This window comes from Cherax quadricarinatus, chromosome 19, assembly GCF_038502225.1.
Source record: "Cherax quadricarinatus isolate ZL_2023a chromosome 19, ASM3850222v1, whole genome shotgun sequence".
Taxonomy (NCBI): domain Eukaryota; kingdom Metazoa; phylum Arthropoda; class Malacostraca; order Decapoda; family Parastacidae; genus Cherax; species Cherax quadricarinatus.
In genome coordinates this window covers 44058192-44076562 of record NC_091310.1, presented here as the reverse complement: position 1 = coordinate 44076562, position 18371 = coordinate 44058192, and the positions used below count along the sequence as shown (strand labels likewise).

Below are 18371 nucleotides of genomic sequence, written 5' to 3'. Positions count from 1 at the left end.
GCGTGAGCGTGTTATATAGGAGTGAATGGAGACGAATGCTATTTGGGACCTGCCAATCTGTTGGAGTGTGAGCAGGGTAATATTTAGTGAAGGGATTCAGGGAAACCGGTTATTTTTATATAGCTGGACTTGAGTCCTGGAAATGGGAAGTACAATGCCTGCACTCTAAAGGAGGGTTTCGGGATATTATCAGTTTGGAGGGATATGTTGTGTATCTTTATAGGTATATGCTTCTAAGCTGTTGTGTTCTGAGCACCTCTGCAAAAACAGTGATTGTGTGAGTGTGGTGAAAGTGTTGAATGATGATGAAAGTATTTTCTTTTTGGGGATTTTCTTTCTTTTTTTGGGTCACCCTGCCTCGGTGGGAGACAGCCGACTTGTTAAAAAAAATATATATATAAAAAGTGACCTGAAATAATATAATAAACTATACTATTTACCAATTTTTTTTTTAACAAGTCGGCCCTCTGCCACCAAGGTAGGGTGACCAAACCACCTCAACAACGCCTCTTCAGCCCTCTTATAATACTTTTATTAACTCCACACCTTCTCCTGGTTTCTACATTTCAAATTTTCTGCATAATATTTACACCACACATTGCCTTTAGAAGGGACATCTCCACTGCCTCCAACCGCCTCCTCGCTGCAGCATTTGCAACCCAAATTTCACCCCCATGTAAGAGTGTTGGTACCACTATACTTTCATACATTTCCTTCTTTGCCTCCATTCATAATGTTTTTTTTGTCTCCACATATACCTCATCGCACCACTCACCTTTTTTCTCTCATCAGTTCTATGGTTAATCTCATCCTTCATAAACCCATCCACTGACATATCAACTACCAAATATCTGAAAAGATTCAGTTCTTCCATACTCCTCTCCTATGTGATATCCAATTTTTCATCTAAATCATTTGATACCTTCATCATCACCTTACTCTTATCTATATTCACTTTCAACTTTCTACCTTTACACACCCTCCCAAAATTGTTCACTAACCTTTGCAACTTTTCTTTAGAATCACCCATAAGCACAGTATAATCAGCAAAAAGTAACTGCATCAACTCCCATTTTGTATTTGATTCCCCATAATTTAATCCCACCCCTCTCCCCAACACCCTAGCATTTACTTCTTTTACAACCCCTTCTATAAATATATTTAACAAGCATGGTGACATTACACATCCCTGTCTAAGACCTACTTTTACCCTGAAGTAATCTCCCTCTCTTCTACATGCCCTAACCTGAGCCTCACTATCCTCATAAAAACTTTACAGCATTTATTATATAATTTTGAAAAAAAAAAAATATGGATTGATGGAAATGTCTATATTAATGTAATATATGACATTTAATGCGCCCAAGAGGTTATTATTATTATTAACATGGTGTCTTCGAGAGTAGAGAGAGACTAGGTGATTTTAATGTATACCTACATGCCAGCACACTGTGGAAATACATTTAGGTACAGGTACACAAATATAATTATCAGAATACATATAAAATATGCAATAACTTTAAAACACTTGAAATTTTGGAAAATTTACAAACATAATAGAGAGATGTGCTAACCAAGAATGTAAACAAACCAGGTGGGGTGCACTGTATTTGAAAGACTGCTCACTGTATAGCAAATTTTGGTCATATTAGCAGAATGCGTAATGCGGGGCCTTACTGTACTGCCTTCTTTTCTTCTACAACATCTAAAAGTTCCTCAAAATATTCCTGCCATTTTCCCAATACCTCCAGCTCCCCATCTACTAACTTCTTTACTCTGTTTTTAACTGACAAATCCATTTGTTCCCTAGGCTTTCTTAACCTGTTTATCTCACTCATAAAGTTTTTTCTCATTTTTTTTTTTCATTAACACATTGGCCGAGTCCCACCAAGGCAGGGTGGCCCAAAAAAGAAAAATTTTCATCGTCATTCACTCTGTCACTGTCTTACCAGAGGTGCTTTACACTACCATTTATAAAACTGCAACATTAACACCCCTCCTTCAGAGTGCAGACACTGTACGTCCCATCTTCAGGACTCAAGCCCGGCTTGCCAGTTTCCCTGAATCCTTTCATAAATGTTGCTTTGCTCACACTCCAACAGTACATCATGTATTAAAAACTGTTTGTCTCCTTTCACTCATATCAAATACGCTCGTGCATTTTTTTTTTTTCAACAAGTCGGCCGTCTCCCACCGAGGCAGGGTGACCCAAAAAAGAAAGAAAATCCCCAAAAAGAAAATACTTCATCATCATTCAACACTTTCACCACACTCACACATTATCACTGTTTTTGCAGAGGTGCTCAGAATACAACAGTTTAGAAGCATACACATATAAAGATACACAACATATCCCTCCAAACTGCCAATATCCTAAACCCCTCCTTTAAAGTGCAGGAATTGTACTTCCCATTTCCAGGACTCAGGTCCGACTATATGAAAATAACCGGTTTCCCTGAATCCCTTCACTAAATATTACCCTGCTCACACTCCAACAGATCGCCAGGTCCCAAGTACCATTCGTCTCCATTCACTCCTATCTAACACGCTCACGCAGGCTTGCTGGAAGTCCAAGCCCCTTGCCCACAAAACCTCCTTTACCCCCTCTCTCCAACCCTTTCGAGGACGACCCCTACCCCCGTCATTCTACTTTGATCCATTCTCTCTAATGACCAAACCACCTCAACAACCCCTCTTCTGCCCTCTTACTAATACTTGTTTTAACTCCACATCTTTTCCTAATTTCCACACTCTGAATTTTCTGCATAATATTTACACCACACATTGCCCTTAAACAGGACATCTCCACTGCCTCCAACCGTCTCCTCGCTGCTGCATTTACCACCCAAGCTTCACACCCATATAAGAGTGTTGGTACTACTATACTTTCATACATTCCCTTCTTTGCCTCCATAGATAACATTTTTTGACTCCACATATACCTCAACGCACCACTCACCTTTTTTCCCTCATCAATTCTATGATTAACCTCATCCTTCATAAATCCATCCTCCGACACGTCAACTCCCAAGTATCTGAAAACATTCACTTCTTCCATACTCCTCCTCCCCAATTTGATATCCAATTTTTCTTTTCTAAATCATTTGATACCCTCATCACCTTACTCTTTTCTATGTTCACTTTCAACTTTCTACCTTTACACACATTCCCAAACTCATCCACTAACCTTTGCAATTTTTCTTTAGAATCTCCCATAAGCACAGTATCATCAGCAAAAAGTAACTGTGTCAATTCTTATATTGAATTTGATTTCCCAAAATTTAATCCCACCCCTCTCCCGAACACCCTAGCATTTACTTCTTTTACAACCCCATCTATAAATATATTAAACAACCATGGTGACATTACACATCCCTGTCTAAGACCTACTTTTACCGGGAAGTAGTCTCCCTCTCTTCTACACACCCTAACCTGAGCCTCACTATCCTCATAAAAACTCTTTACAGCATTTAATAACTTACCACCTATTCCATATACTTGCAACATCTGCCACATTGCTCCTCTATCCACTCTATCATATGCCTTTTCTAAATCCATAAATGCAATAAAAACTTCCCTACCTTTATCTAAATACTGTTCACGTATATGCTTCAATGTAAACACTTGATCTACAAATCCCCTACCCACTCTGAAACCTCCTTGGTCATCCACAATCCTACATTCTGTCTTACCTCTAATTCTTTCAATTATAACCCTACCGTACACTTTTCCTGGTATACTCAGTAAACTTATTCCTCTATAATTTTTAGTCTCTTTTGTCCCCTTTCCCTTTATATGAAGGGACTATACATGCTCTCCGCCAATCCCTAGGTACCTTCCCCTCTTTCATACATTTATTAAACAAAAGTACCAACCACTCCAACACTATATCCCCCCCTGCTTTTAACATTTCTGTCATGATCCCATCAGTTCGAGCTGCTTTACCCCCTTTCATTCTGTGTAATGCCTCACGTACCTCCCCCACACTTACATTCTGCTCTTCTTCACTCCTAAAAGATGGTATACCTCCCTGACCAGTGCATGAAATTACTGCCTCTCTTTCTTTCTCAACATTTAAAAGTTCCTCAAAATATTCTCGCCATCTACCTAATACCTCCATCTCCCCATCTACTGACTCCCCTACTCTGTTTTTAACTGACAAATCCATACTTTTCCTAGGCTTTCTTAACCTGTTTAACTCGCTCCAAAATTTTTTCTTATTTTCATTAAAATTTCTTGACAGTGCCTCTCCCACTCTATCATCTGCTCTCCTTTTGCACTCTCTCACCACTCTCTTTATCTTTCTTTAACTCTCCATATACTCTGCTCTTCTTATAACGCTTCTGCTTTGTAAAAACCTCTCAGAAGCTACCTTTTTCTCTTTTATCACTACCCTTTACTTCATCATTACACCAATCACTCCTCTTTCCTCCTGCCCCCACCCTCCTATAACCACAAACTTCTGCCCCACATTCTAATACTGCATTTTTAAAACTATTCCAACCCTCTTCAACCCCCCCACTACTCATCTTTGCACTAGCCCACCTTTCTGCCAATAGTCGCTTATATGTCACCCGAACTTCCTCCTCCCTTAGTTTATACACTTTCACCTCCCTCTTACTTGTTGTTGCCACCTTCCTCTTTTCCCATCTACCTCTTACTCTAACTGTAGCTACAACTAAATAATGATCCGATATATCAGTTGCCCCTCTATAAACATGTACATCCTGGAGCCTACCCATCAACCTTTTATCCACCAATACATAATCTATTAAACTACTTTCATTACGTGCTACATCATGCCTTGTATATTTATTTATCCTCTTTTTCATAAAATATGTATTACTTATTACCAAATCTCTTTCTACACATAGCTCAATTAAAGGCTCCCCATTTACATTTACCCCTGGCACCCCAAATTTACCTACTACTCCCTCCGTAACATACTTGCTGGAAATCCAAGCCACTTGCACACAAAACCTCCTTTAGCCCCTCCCTCCAACCTTTCCAAGGCCAACCCCTACCCTGCCTTCCCTCCACTACATATTTATACACTTGATGTCATTCTGTCTCGTTCCATTCTCTCTACATGTCCAAACCACCTCAACAGCCCTTCCTCAACCCTCAAGACAACAGTTTTGGCAATCCCGCATCTCGTCCTAACCTCCAAACTACGAATTCTGTGCAATATATTCACACCACACATTGCCCTCAGACATGACGTCTCCACTGCCTCCAGCCTTCTCCTTGCTGCAATGTATATCACCCATACTTCACACCCATATAAGAGCATTGGTAAAACTATACTCTCAAACATTCGCCTCTTTGCTTCCAAGGACAAAGTTCTTCCTCTCCACAGACTCCTAAGTGCACCGCTCACCCTTTTTCCCTCATCAGTTGCATGATTCACCCCATCTTTCATCGACCCTTCTGGTGACGTGTCCACTCCCAAATATCTGAATACATTCACCTCCTCCATACTCTCTCCCTCCAATCTGATATCCAGTCTTTCATCACCTAATCTTTTTGTTATCCTCATAACCTTACTCTTTCCTATATTCACTTTTAATTTTCTTTTACACACCCTTCCAAATTCATCCACCATCCTCTGCAACTTCTTTTCAGAATCTCCCAAGAGCACAATATCATCAGCAAAGAGCAACTGTGACAACTCCCACTTGTGTTTGATTCTTTATCTTTTAACTCCACGCCTCTTGCCAAGACCCTCGCATTCTTATTCTCAGCAAAATTTGTTGACATTGCCTCACCCACTCTATCATTTGCTCTCCATTTGCACTTCCTCACCACTCTTTTCACCTTTCTTTTACTCTTCATATACTCTGCCCTTCTTATATCACCTCTGCTTTGTAAAAACCTTTCATTAGCTACCCTTTTCTCTTATCGCACCCTTTACCTCATCATTCCACCAGTCACTCCTCTTTCCTTTTGTACCCACCCTCCTATAGCCACATTACCTATTCTCACACATGCACACATTTCTGTCAATAGTTGCTTATATCTCACCCTAATTTCCTCCTCCCTTAGTTTATAATCTTTCACCTCTTCCTACTAGCTGTTGCCATTTTCCTTTTGCCCCCATCTACCTCTTATACTAACTGTAGGTACAACTAAATGATGATCCAATATATCAGTTGCCCCTCTAAAAACATGCACATCCTGAAGTCTACTCATGAACCTTTTATCCACCAATACATTTGCTAACAAACTACTTTCATAACATGCCATGTCATATTTTGAGAATATCAAAATGGTATACAATTCCGACAGGTTGGTAAGTATGACACTAGTCAACAGTTAGACATCTTTAATCTGAAGCGTTTCACCTACACAGTATGCTTCTTCAGTTAGTACAGAAAGTAGGCAGGTGCAGTAGAGATGTGAAGACGATGTAATCAGTCCATCACCCTTGAAGACGTAGATTTGAGGTTCAGTCCCTCAGCCTGGAGAAGAGTTCTGTTCCGTAGTCTGAAACAATATGAAGATCAAGCAACAGTGCGGAGACTTGCATACTGTCCGACAGTTACGGTAGTATAAGTCTCCACACTGTCGCTTGATCTTACATTGTTTCAGACTATGGAACAGAACTCGTCTCCAGGCTGAGAGACTGACAACTTCAAATATATGTCTTCTAACTTGCTCATGCACGCTTGCTGGAAGTCCAAGCTCTTCGCCCACAAAACCTCCTTTACCCCCTCCCTCCAACCTTTTTGGGGCCGAACCCTACCATGCTTTCCTTCCCCTACAGATTTATGCACTCTCCAGGCTGTTCTGCTTTGTTCCATTCTCTCTCTATGACCAAGCCATCTCAATAGCCTGCACACCTCTTCCTAATTTCCACACTACGAATTCTCTGCATAATATTTATACCACACATTTCCTTAGACAGGACATCTCCACTGTCTCCAGCACTTCCTCGCTGCAGCGTTAAATTTCAAAAGTGGTATTATTTTCAAAATTTTTAGTGAAGACAAATTTCTTTCCCATACCTCTGTTCTGCCTTAAACTATTACAGTATTAATCTTTATAATCTTCAAAGCCTGTTTAACTATTTTCTTTATTACTTACATATATTTAAGGCATATTACTATATGTTCTTAATTAAGTTACAGGTTCTGTAATGACACCTAGAATAATTATGCTATATTGTGGTCGTTGCCTAATGTGTTTCATCTTTGTTGCAGTGTTCAAGCCATCTTCCCAACTCCAGACCCCCAAGCGATGCTTGATAAGAGAATGCAGAATCTTGTTGCCTATGCCAGAAAAGTTGAGGGGGACATGTTTGAAATGGCAAATTCAAGGGTAAGAGATGTGCATGTATATAATTTTTTTTTTTTCAACTCGCTAGACATTTCACCTAAGCAGGGTGACCCAGAAAAAGAAACACTTTCACAATCGTTCACACTATCTCTGCCTTTGCAGAGGCGCACAGATGTGACAGTTTAGATGTCACTCTAAACAGCAAATGTCCCAAAACTCTCTTTTAAAGTGCATGCATTGTACTTCCCACCTCCATGATTTAAGTTCGACTAACCGGTTTCCCTGAATCCCTTCACAAAATATTACCCTGCTCACACTCCAACAGTTTGTCAGTGGGTCTATGCAATAAGTGTGCATCATATAGAAAATATCCTGCAACACGTGTTGCATAATGGAAAAAAACACTCACCGTGTTTTTTTTCAAAATATCGACTGCAGTGTATTTTTTATGGTTGTATTCTTGGGTTCTTGGTCTCATTTGATAGAATGGATGATATATTATGAAAATAAGAGATGATTTTGATTGGTTTTAGGAATGAAAGTAGTTTGAAATTGAGCTCAAGTAGCAGAAATGTTTGATTTTTGCCTATATTCCATGGTACACAAATTAGGTTGCTTGACCAGTAGTGTGCAATTTGTCGGTCTAATAAATATTCAAGAATGCCCTGGCATTGTTTATACAATTATTACAGTAATTCAGCAGTCTGCATAACAGTCAATGTTTTTTTTTTTGTGTGTGTGAATCAAAATTAAAATGGAAAGCAAGTGTAATATAGGAGATGGCTTGGACTTAACTAATAAACATAGGAAATGTTTTTTTAAGTGTCAGGAATGTCTACATTAGTAATTCTAGACCCTATTTTTAAATTGCAATTTTTTAAATTTTTGTATGAAATGGGCCTAATTATCAGTTTCTGATCACTTTATTGGGTAGTTGAAATAGGTAAATTGCAGTTTCGTCTTCTTCTTCTTCTTCTTCTTCTTCTTCTTCTTCTTCTTCTTCTTCTTCTTCTTCTTCTTCTTCTTCTTCTTCTTCTTCTTCTTCTTCTTCTTCTTCTTCTTCTTCTTCTTCTTCTTCTTCTTCTTCTTCTTCTTCTTCTTCTTCTTCTTCTTCTTCTTCTTCTTCTTCTTCTTCTTCTTCTTCTTCTTCTTCTTCTTCTTCTTCTTCTTCTTCTTCTTCTTCTTCTTCTTCTTCTTCTTCTTCTTCTTCTTCTTCTTCTTCTTCTTCTTCTTCTTCTTCTTCTTCTTCTTCTTCTTCTTCTTCTTCTTCTTCTTCTTCTTCTTCTTCTTCTTCTTCTTCTTCTTCTTCTTCTTCTTCTTCTTCTTCTTCTTCTTCTTCTTCTTCTTCTTCTTCTTCTTCTTCTTCTTCTTCTTCTTCTTCTTCTTCTTCTTCTTCTTCTTCTTCTTCTTCTTCTTCTTCTTCTTCTAATAAGTCGGCCATCTCCCACTGAGGCAGGGTGACCCAAAAAGAAAGAAAAAAAAAAATCCCCAAAAAGAAAATACTTTGATCAGCATTAAACACTTTCACCTCATTGACACATAATCACTGTTTTTGCAGAGGTGCTCAGAATACAACAGTTTAGAAACATATACGTATAAACATACACAACATATCCCTCCAAACTGCCAACATCTCAAACCCCTCCTTTAAAGTGCAGGCATTGTATTTCCCATTTCTAGGAGTCAAGTCCGGCTATATAAAAATAACCAGTTTTCCTGAATCCCTTCACTAAATATTACCCTGCTCACACTCCAACAGCTCGTCAGGTCCCAAATGCCGTTCATCTCCATTCACTCCTATCTAACACCCTCACACATGCTTGCTGGAAGTCCAAGCCCCTCGCGCACAAAACCTCCTTTACCCCCTCCCCCCAACCTTTTTGAGGACGACCCCTACCCTTCTTTCCTTCACCTACAGATGTATATGCTCTCCTTGTCATTCTACTTTGATCCATTCTCTCTAAATGGCCAAACCACCTCAACAACCCCTTTTCAGCCCTCTGACTAATACTTTTATTAACTCCACACCTCCTAATTTCCACACCCCGAATTTTCTGCATAATATTTATACCACAGATTGCCCTTAGTCGGGACATCTCCAGTGCCTCCAACCGTCTCCTCACTGCAGCATTTACGACCCACGCTTCACACCCATATAAGAGTGGTACCACTATACTTTCATGCATTCCCTTCTTTGCCTCCATAGATAATGTTTTTTGTCTGCACATATATCTCAATGCACCACTCACTTTTTTTCCTTCATCAATTCTATGATTAGCCTCATCCTTCATAAATCCATCACTGACACATCAACTCCCTAATATCTGAAAACATTCACTTCTTCCATACTACTACTCTCCAATTTGATATCCAATTTTTCTTTATCTAAATCATTTGATACTCTCATCACCTTACTCTCTTTCTATGTTCACTTTCAACTTTCTACCTTTACACACACACCCAAACTTGTCCACTAACCTTTGCAATTTTTCTTTAGAATCTCCCATAAGCATAGTATCATTAGCAAAAAGTAACTGTGTCACTTCCTATTTTGTATTTGATTCCCCATAATTTAATCTAACCCCTCTCCCGAACACCCTAGCATTTACTTCTTTTACAACCATCTATAAATATTAAACAACATTGGTGACATTACACATCCCTGTCTAAGACCTACTTTTACTTGGAAGTATTCTCCCTCTCAGCAAAAAGTAACTGTGTCACTTCCTATTTTGTATTTGATTCCCCATAATTTAATCTAACCCCTCTCCCGAACACCCTAGCATTTACTTCTTTTACAACCCCATCTATAAATATTAAACAACAATGGTGACATTACACATCCCTGTCTAAGACCTACTTTTACTGGGAAGTATTCTCCCTCTCAGCAAAAAGTAACTGTGTCACTTCCTATTTTGTATTTGATTCCCCATAATTTAATCTAACCCCTCTCCCGAACACCCTAGCATTTACTTCTTTTACAACCCCATCTATAAATATTAAACAACAATGGTGACATTACACATCCCTGTCTAAGACCTACTTTTACTGGGAAGTATTCTCCCTCTCTTCTACACACCCTAACCTGAGCCTCACTATCCTCATAAAAACTCTTTACAGCATTTAGTAACTTACCACCTATTCCATATACTTGCAACCTCTGCCACATTGCTCCCCTATCCACTCTATCATATGCCTTTTCTAAATCCATGAATACAATAAAAACTTCCCTTCCATTATGTAAATACTGTTCACATATATGCTTCAATGATCTACACATCCCCTACCCACTCTAAAACCTCCTTGCTCATCCACAATTCTACATTCTGTCTTAACTCTAATTCTTTCAATAATAACCCTATCATACGCTTTTCCTGGTATACTCAGTAAACTAATTCCTCTTTAATTTTTACAATCTCTTTTGTCCCCCTTCCCTTTATATAAAGGAACTATACATGTTCTCTGCCAATCCCTAGGTACCTCCCCCTCTTTCATACATTTATTAAACAAAAATACCAACCACTCTAACACTATTATATCTCCCCCCTGCTTTTAACATTTCTATCATGATCCTGTCAGTTCCAGCTGCTTTACTCCCATGTAATGGCTCATGCACCTCCCCCTCCCTCACATCCTGCTCTTTTTCACTCCTAAAAGATGGTATACCTCCCTGGCCAATGCGTGAAATTACCGCCTCCCTTTCTTCGTCGACATTAAAAGTTCTTAAAAATATTCCCGCCATCTACCAATAACTCCATCTCCCCATCTACTAACTTCCCTACTCTGTTTTTAAGTGACAAATTCATTCGTTCTCTAGGCTTTCTTAACTTGTTTAACTAAATCCAAAATTTTTTCTTATTTTCATTAAAATTTCTTGACAGTGCCTCTCCCACTCTATCATCTGCTCTCCTTTTGCACTCTCTCATCACTCTCTTCATCTTTCTATTACTCTCCATGTACTCTGCTCTTCTTATAACACTTCTGCTTTGTTAAAAGATCTCATAAACTACCTTTTTCTCTTTTATCACACCCTTTACTTGATCATTCCACCAATCACTCCTCTTTCCTCCTGCACCCACCCTTCTATAGCTACAAACTTCTGCCCTACATTCTAGTACTGCATTTTTAAAATTAATCCAACCCTCTTCAACCCCCCACTACTCATACCTGCACCAGCCCACCTTTCTTCCAATAATTGCTTATATCTCACCCGAACTTCCTCCTCCCTTAGTTTATACACTTTAACCTCTCTCTTACTTGTATTCTATAGAATAGAAGGAATACTAGCGAAATAGCTATGAGCTTGGTTGACTGGAACGATGGAATTTGCTGAAAATGGGGCTCAAAGGTTGGCGAAATCATGAATGCGTAAATATTGTCAAGATTGCTAACTTTGCGAGCATAATTTCGTAAGTTTTCCATTTAATTTTGTACTTTTGGTTTCATTACCTCCAGAAAAAGATTATCTTATTTCATAAGAAATTTACTTTTTTAACTCCTCGAGGTTCCAGGCCCCCAATCTAAAAACTGTTCAAAGGGTCCAAGAATTTTAATTTTTTTTCATGCGAATTGCTAGAGAATCTTTTTCTAGAGGTAATAAAACAAAAAGTACAAAATTTGTTGGAAAATTACACTTTCGTGAACTTTGCTATGTTAGCGATATTTATGCATCAACAGTTTTGCCCAAGTTGAGTTCTATTATGTTTTTCCAGTTGACCAAATTATTAGCTATTTCACTAGTGTGTCTTCCATTTTATCGACTGAGCACATGAAACTCTCCAATCAACTATTTCATCTGCCCAGTAAAGTGACAAAAAATGGGTAATTTTCCTAATTTCACACATTTCATAATCCAATTTCAAAATAGGGTCCAGAATAAAAATGCAGCTATTCTGGCACTAAAATAACATTCTTTCTGTTCATTAATTATGAATTTCATTTTGATTTTTTATTTACAAAGGATTTTTATTCACACCAAAAAACAAAAAATTTACTCTTATACAATATTGTAATAACTGTATAAATAACATCAGGGTATTCTTGAACTGATATTAGACCCTCCAGTTATGTATTGGACACATGATGTGACTTGTTTACTCTTGAATATCGGCAAAAATCGAACATTTCTGCTATTTTGAGCTGATTTTTTTGCTATTTTCAGTCCTAAAACGAATCAAAATCATCTCTGTTTCTATAATATATCTTCCATTCTATCAAATGAGACCTAGAAACTGTGTGAATACAACCATGAAAACCATACAAAAATACAATGCAAAGTTTCTGTTTTAAGACAAAAACACGGTTGCAGTTTTTTCTTCACTGCTTGCTGCAGGATTTTTTTTTATGCATTGCAAACTTTTTGCATAGACCCATTATATCATATCTATGCCTAAATTTACCACTCACAGCTTATCTGAGGACCCTTGAGGGGTTAAATTCTGCTATGAAAGCAATCCTCATATCCGGGGTTCCAACCTTGAAAGGGTTAAGAAGTTTCAATACATCTTGTGGTTCTGTCCTTTCTTTGATGGTGACTGGTATCTTTCCATGCCATAAAGTTTGCCTGTTTATCTTAAGATGTGCTAGGTATATTACAGTTTGGAGAGACATCTGATCTGTACTCTCAGCATGCTTCTGGCGAGACGGTGATGGTATAAGTGGTGGTGAACGCATTTCTTTTTCAGGTCAACTTATCTCAGTAAGAGATGGCCGGTGTGTTAAAAATAAAGTTTGTTGATTACCAAGTAGGTACAGTGGAACTTCAAATTTTGAACGTATCACTTATCGAACTCTTTGAAAATCGACCACTTTTTTAGAACCAACTTTGTCCCCATTATCAAACTCGCCCCTTTTTTCGAACTGCCAGGCACCGGACCTGTCCACCAGCCCACTCTGTCCATGTCCCTGCGCAGGCGCTGTGAACCAGTCTGGTTTTGTTGATGCTTGAGTGAACACTAACCTGCGGTCTCATTCAAACATTTTACGATTAATTCATTGTGTTTAGTGCTTGTGGGACTGTGAAATAAGCTACCATGGGCCCAAAGAATCTTGCTAGTGATACCCCTGTGGTAAAGAAAGTGAGAAACACCATAGATGTGTAGAAGGAAATAATACAGAAGTATGAGAGTGGTGTGAAACTTGTTGAGCTTGCCAGGATGTATGGGAAAAACAAGTCGACCATTGCTATCCTGGCAAAGAAAGAACAAATCAAGGAAGCTGATGTTGCAAAAGGTGTTAAGTTTTTTTTTTTTCAACAAACCAGCCATATCCCACCAAGGCAGGGTGGCCCAAAAAGAAAAATGAAAGTTTCTCATTTTAAATTTGGTAATATATACAGGAGAAGGGGTTACTAGCCATGTGCTCCTGGCATTTTAGTCGCCTCTTACAGCACGCATGTCTTACCGAGGAAGAATTCTATTCCACTTCCCCATGGAGGTAAGAGGAAATAAACAAGAACAAGAACTAGAAAGAAAATAGAAGAAAACCCAGAGGGGTGGGTGTGTGTGTGTGTGTACTCACCTAGTTGAACTCACCTAGTTGAGGTTGCGGGGGTCGAGTCCGAGCTCCTGGCCCCGCCTCTTCACTGATCACTACTAGGTCACTCTCCCTGAGCCGTGAGCTTTATCATACCTCTGCTTAAAGCTATGTATGGATCCTGCCTCCACTACATCGCTTCCCAAACTATTCCACTTACTGACTACTCTGTGGCTGAAGAAATACTTCCTAACATCCCTGTGATTCATCTGTGTCTTCAGCTTCCAACTGTGTCCCCTTGTTACTGTGTCCAATCTCTGGAACATCCTGTCTTTGTCCACCTTGTCAATTCCTCTCAGTATTTTGTATGTCGTTATCATGTCCCCCCTATCTCTCCTGTCCTCCTGTGTCGTCAGGTTGATTTCCCTTAACCTCTCCTCGTAGGACATACCTCTTAGCTCTGGGACTAGTCTTGTTGCAAACCTTTGCACTTTCTCTAGTTTCTTCACGTGCTTGGCTAGGTGTGGGTTCCAAACTGGTGCCGCATACTCCAATATGGGCCTAACGTACACGGTGTACAGGGTCCTGAATGATTCCTTATTAAGATGTCGGAATGCTGTTCTGAGGTTTGCCAGGCGCCCATATGCTGCAGCAGTTATTTGGTTGATGTGCGCTTCAGGAGATATGCCTGGTGTTATACTCACCCCAAGATCTTTTTCCTTGAGTGAGGTTTGTAGTCTCTGACCCCCTAGACTGTACTCCGTCTGCGGCCTTCTTTGCCCTTCCCCAATCTTCATGACTTTGCACTTGGTGGGATTGAACTCCAGGAGCCAATTGCTGGACCAGGTCTGCAGCCTGTCCAGATCCCTTTGTAGTTCTGCCTGGTCTTCGATCGAGTGAATTCTTCTCATCAACTTCACGTCATCTGCAAACAGGGACACCTCAGAGTCTATTCCTTCCGTCATGTCGTTCACAAATACCAGAAACAGCACTGGTCCTAGGACTGACCCCTGCGGGACCCCGCTGGTCACAGGTGCCCACTCTGACACCTTGCCACGTACCATGACTCGCTGCTGTCTTCCTGACAAGTATTCCCTGATCCATTGTAGTGCCTTCCCTGTTATCCCTGCTTGGTCCTCCAGTTTTTGCACCAATCTCTTGTGTGGAACTGTGTCAAACGCCTTCTTGCAGTCCAAGAAAATGTGTGTGTGTGTATCATGTGGGAGTTCGATACGTGGATAGGGTAAAGTAATACGTAGGCTGGTAGTACGTATAATTACAGATAATGTGGGGAGCGCCCGACAGCCTGCCTATCTCCTTGCTCACTCTCGTATAACTGACTGGCCGCCCACAGTACCCATATGTGAGGGGGTCTTTGAATACTGCTGTGGTCAGCACAATATGAATAGACAGTGACTCAGGCAGAGACGGTTGGTAGTGAGTCAACTACTGGTACACTGGTTACTGGTAACTGGTTACTACTACTGAGAGCTCGGCGACGCTAACGTATGTCGTCCCAACATACAACTAATACAAACTAGAGATGGCAGGTGTACGGCTTGGGCTGATTCTATAGAATGTCAAAGTACACAACAATTAAACATTATAACATACATAAGTAGAACATTGGAATGGAAGCTTACGTAACTGAAACTGTAATGCAATACAAGGTATAATATAGCACAACTCATTGAATGAAACTCAACGTTGGGATTACACAGTGGAAGTGATAAAAAAAAAATTTGATAGATCGATCTGTATTCATGTGATCTACGGATTCTGAGGAAGGAATATATATAAAGAAGTGTTTAACAGAAAGGCAGATTCGGTGCACTCAAATCTAGACTGTTAACTCTCAGAATGCGGAGAGAACATGAACACAAAAAAAAAAATTCTTGAATACTGATAAGTTGATACTGTAATTATTCATCTATACAGGTTATTTACATTTAACCCCAACTCTGCTAGGGTAAGATTGACATATGCAGAATGGGTGTCATCTCTGGGAGGATCAAACTCTGTAGCATTGGCTAACTCATGCTGTATTTGAGGCAAATCTGAATTGGAAGTAACAAATGATACTTGAGGATTTCTCAATACCTGTCGTGTACGTAGGGAATAACGACATTCAGGTTGATCGTCTGACTGAGTATCAGAGGAAGAGAGTACAGGATCAGGAGGATTGTCAGAGTCTGTCACATTAGTCTGGGTTGGAACATCATTATCATCACATACTAACTTCATATGATCTAAATGCGATTCTTTATACTGACCAGTACTAATCTCTCTAACCTTATACTTATTACCAGTGATATGTTCAACTACTCGATAAGGACCAACAAACTTTTCATCAAGCTTTGGCATTGCAGACGTTTTGTTAAAGTTAATCAGCATAACTCTCGAACCTACTTTGATTTTGGATGACTTTGCTCGAGTGTTTGCGACTCTTGTAAATTCTGCTGTTGATTTATGAAGCGTTTCACGGATTCTTCTAAAAACACTTTGAGCTAAGCTCGTACGAGTTGCTATGAAATCATCAGGGTTGTAATTTGGTTTCGGATTAGAACATAACAACTCATAAGGCAAACGTTTATCTACACAGTACAATGCATAATGTGGAGTGTCACCTATAGAAACATTGTAAGTAGAATTTATAGCACACTGCACATCAGGTATAACTTCATCCCAAGTTTCACTGTTGGGATTGATAGTGGCTCTCAAGACATCAAGTACTTTCTTATTGGTTCGTTCCGCTAACCCATTGCTGGCAGGATGATGAGGAACAATGGTGGATTTAGAGATCTTGTACAAGGTGCACAAATTTTCAAGAATCTCATTACAGAATTCACCTCCATTATCTGTTACTAGGGACTTAGGGGTGGTATGCTTGCAGATAATGCGTTCTTTAAATGCTTTAGCTACTGTCTCGGCAGTCTTATCTGCAATAGGAACTAACTCACAATATCTGGTGAAATGGTCTACCATAACACACAGATGTTTGTTGCCCTGGAGGGAACATTGGAAATTAGTTAACAAATCTAGCGCAACTCTTTCCCATGGTTCGCTAGTAGTTGGATATACTTGGATTGGATTAGGACCATTAGCATTGCCTTTATGTTGCATGCAGACACTACATTTCTTAACATACTCAGAAATATCAGTTGCCATACGAGGCCAAAAGTATTTCAATCTGGCTTGTTTTACTGAACGATCCATACCAGGGTGTGCAACACCTGGTACATCGTGAACTAGCTGTAAGGCTACATTCACTAGTGACTGTGGAATTACTAACTGGTATACTCTTCTGCTAGGAGTACCCAACTCGGCTGTTCGATACAGTAATTCTTGGTTCATGACAAAGTCACTGATGGGTGCTGGTGGCTTCACAGTCAGAATAAGATCTTCCTGGAGCAGGAATCGAATCACACCAGACCACATGGGATCTGTTCGTTGAGCATTCTTTACATCTTCAGCACTAAATGGAGGGTCTGCAGTTACTATACTAACATGTCGCAATAAGGCATCTGCGACTACATTTGACTTGACAGGTAAATGCTCAAAGGTGGGATTGAACTCTTGGATAGTCAAGGTCCATCTGGCTACAGATCGTCAGGTCCCAAGTACCATTCGTCTCCATTCACTCCTATCTAACACGCTCACACGCGCTTGCTGGAAGTCCAAGCCCCTTGCCCACAAAACCTCCTTTACCCCCTCTCTCCAACCCTTTCGAGGACGACCCCTACCCCGCCTTCCTTCCCCTATAGATTTATATACTTTCCATGTCATTCTACTTTGATCCATTCTCTCTAAATGACCAAACCACCTCAACAACCCCTCTTCTGCCCTCTGACTAATACTTTTATTAACTCCACACCTTCTCCTAATTTCCACACTCCGAATTTTCTGCATAATATTTACACCACACATTGCCCTTAAACAGGACATCTCCACTGCCTCCAACCGTCTCCTCGCTGCTGCATTTACCATCCAAGCTTCACACCCATATAGGAGTGTTGGTACTACTATACTTTCATACATTCCCTTCTTTGCCTCCATAGATAACGTTTTTTGACTCCACATATACCTCAACGCACCACTCACCTTTTTTCCCTCATCAATTCTATGATTATATATAGATATATATATATATATATATATATATATATATATATATATATATATATATATATATATATATATATAGATATATATATATTTATTTATTTTTCAACGAGTCGGCCGTCTCCCACCGAGGCAGGGTGACCCAAAAAAGAAAGAAAATCCCCAAAAAGAAAATACTTTCATCATCATTCAACACTTTCACCACACTCGCACATTATCACTGTTTATCTTAATTGCAGAGGTGCTCAGAATACAACAGTCTAGAAGCATACACATATAAAGATACACAACATATCCCTCCAAACTGCCAATATCCCGAACCCCTCCTTTAAAGGGCAGGCATTGTACTTCCCATTTCCAGGACTCAAGTCCGACTATATGAAAATAACCGGTTTCCCTGAATCCCTTCACTAAATATTACCCTGCTCACACTCCAACAGATATATATTTATATATATATTTATATATTTATATATCTTTGTTTCTTTCAACACACT

At 39.6% G+C, this 18371-nt stretch overlaps 1 protein-coding gene across 3 annotated transcripts in view; it reads left to right on the top strand.

The window, feature by feature from the left end:
- Positions 1 to 18371, top strand: part of nej (nejire) — a 465387-nt gene that overhangs the window by 155975 nt on the left and 291041 nt on the right. For all 3 annotated transcript variants that reach the window (XM_070086767.1, XM_070086766.1, XM_070086768.1), the window contains one exon: positions 7203 to 7320. In XM_070086767.1, the coding sequence (XP_069942868.1) occupies positions 7203 to 7320 (118 nt within the window). The remainder of the gene's footprint in view (positions 1 to 7202; positions 7321 to 18371) is intronic.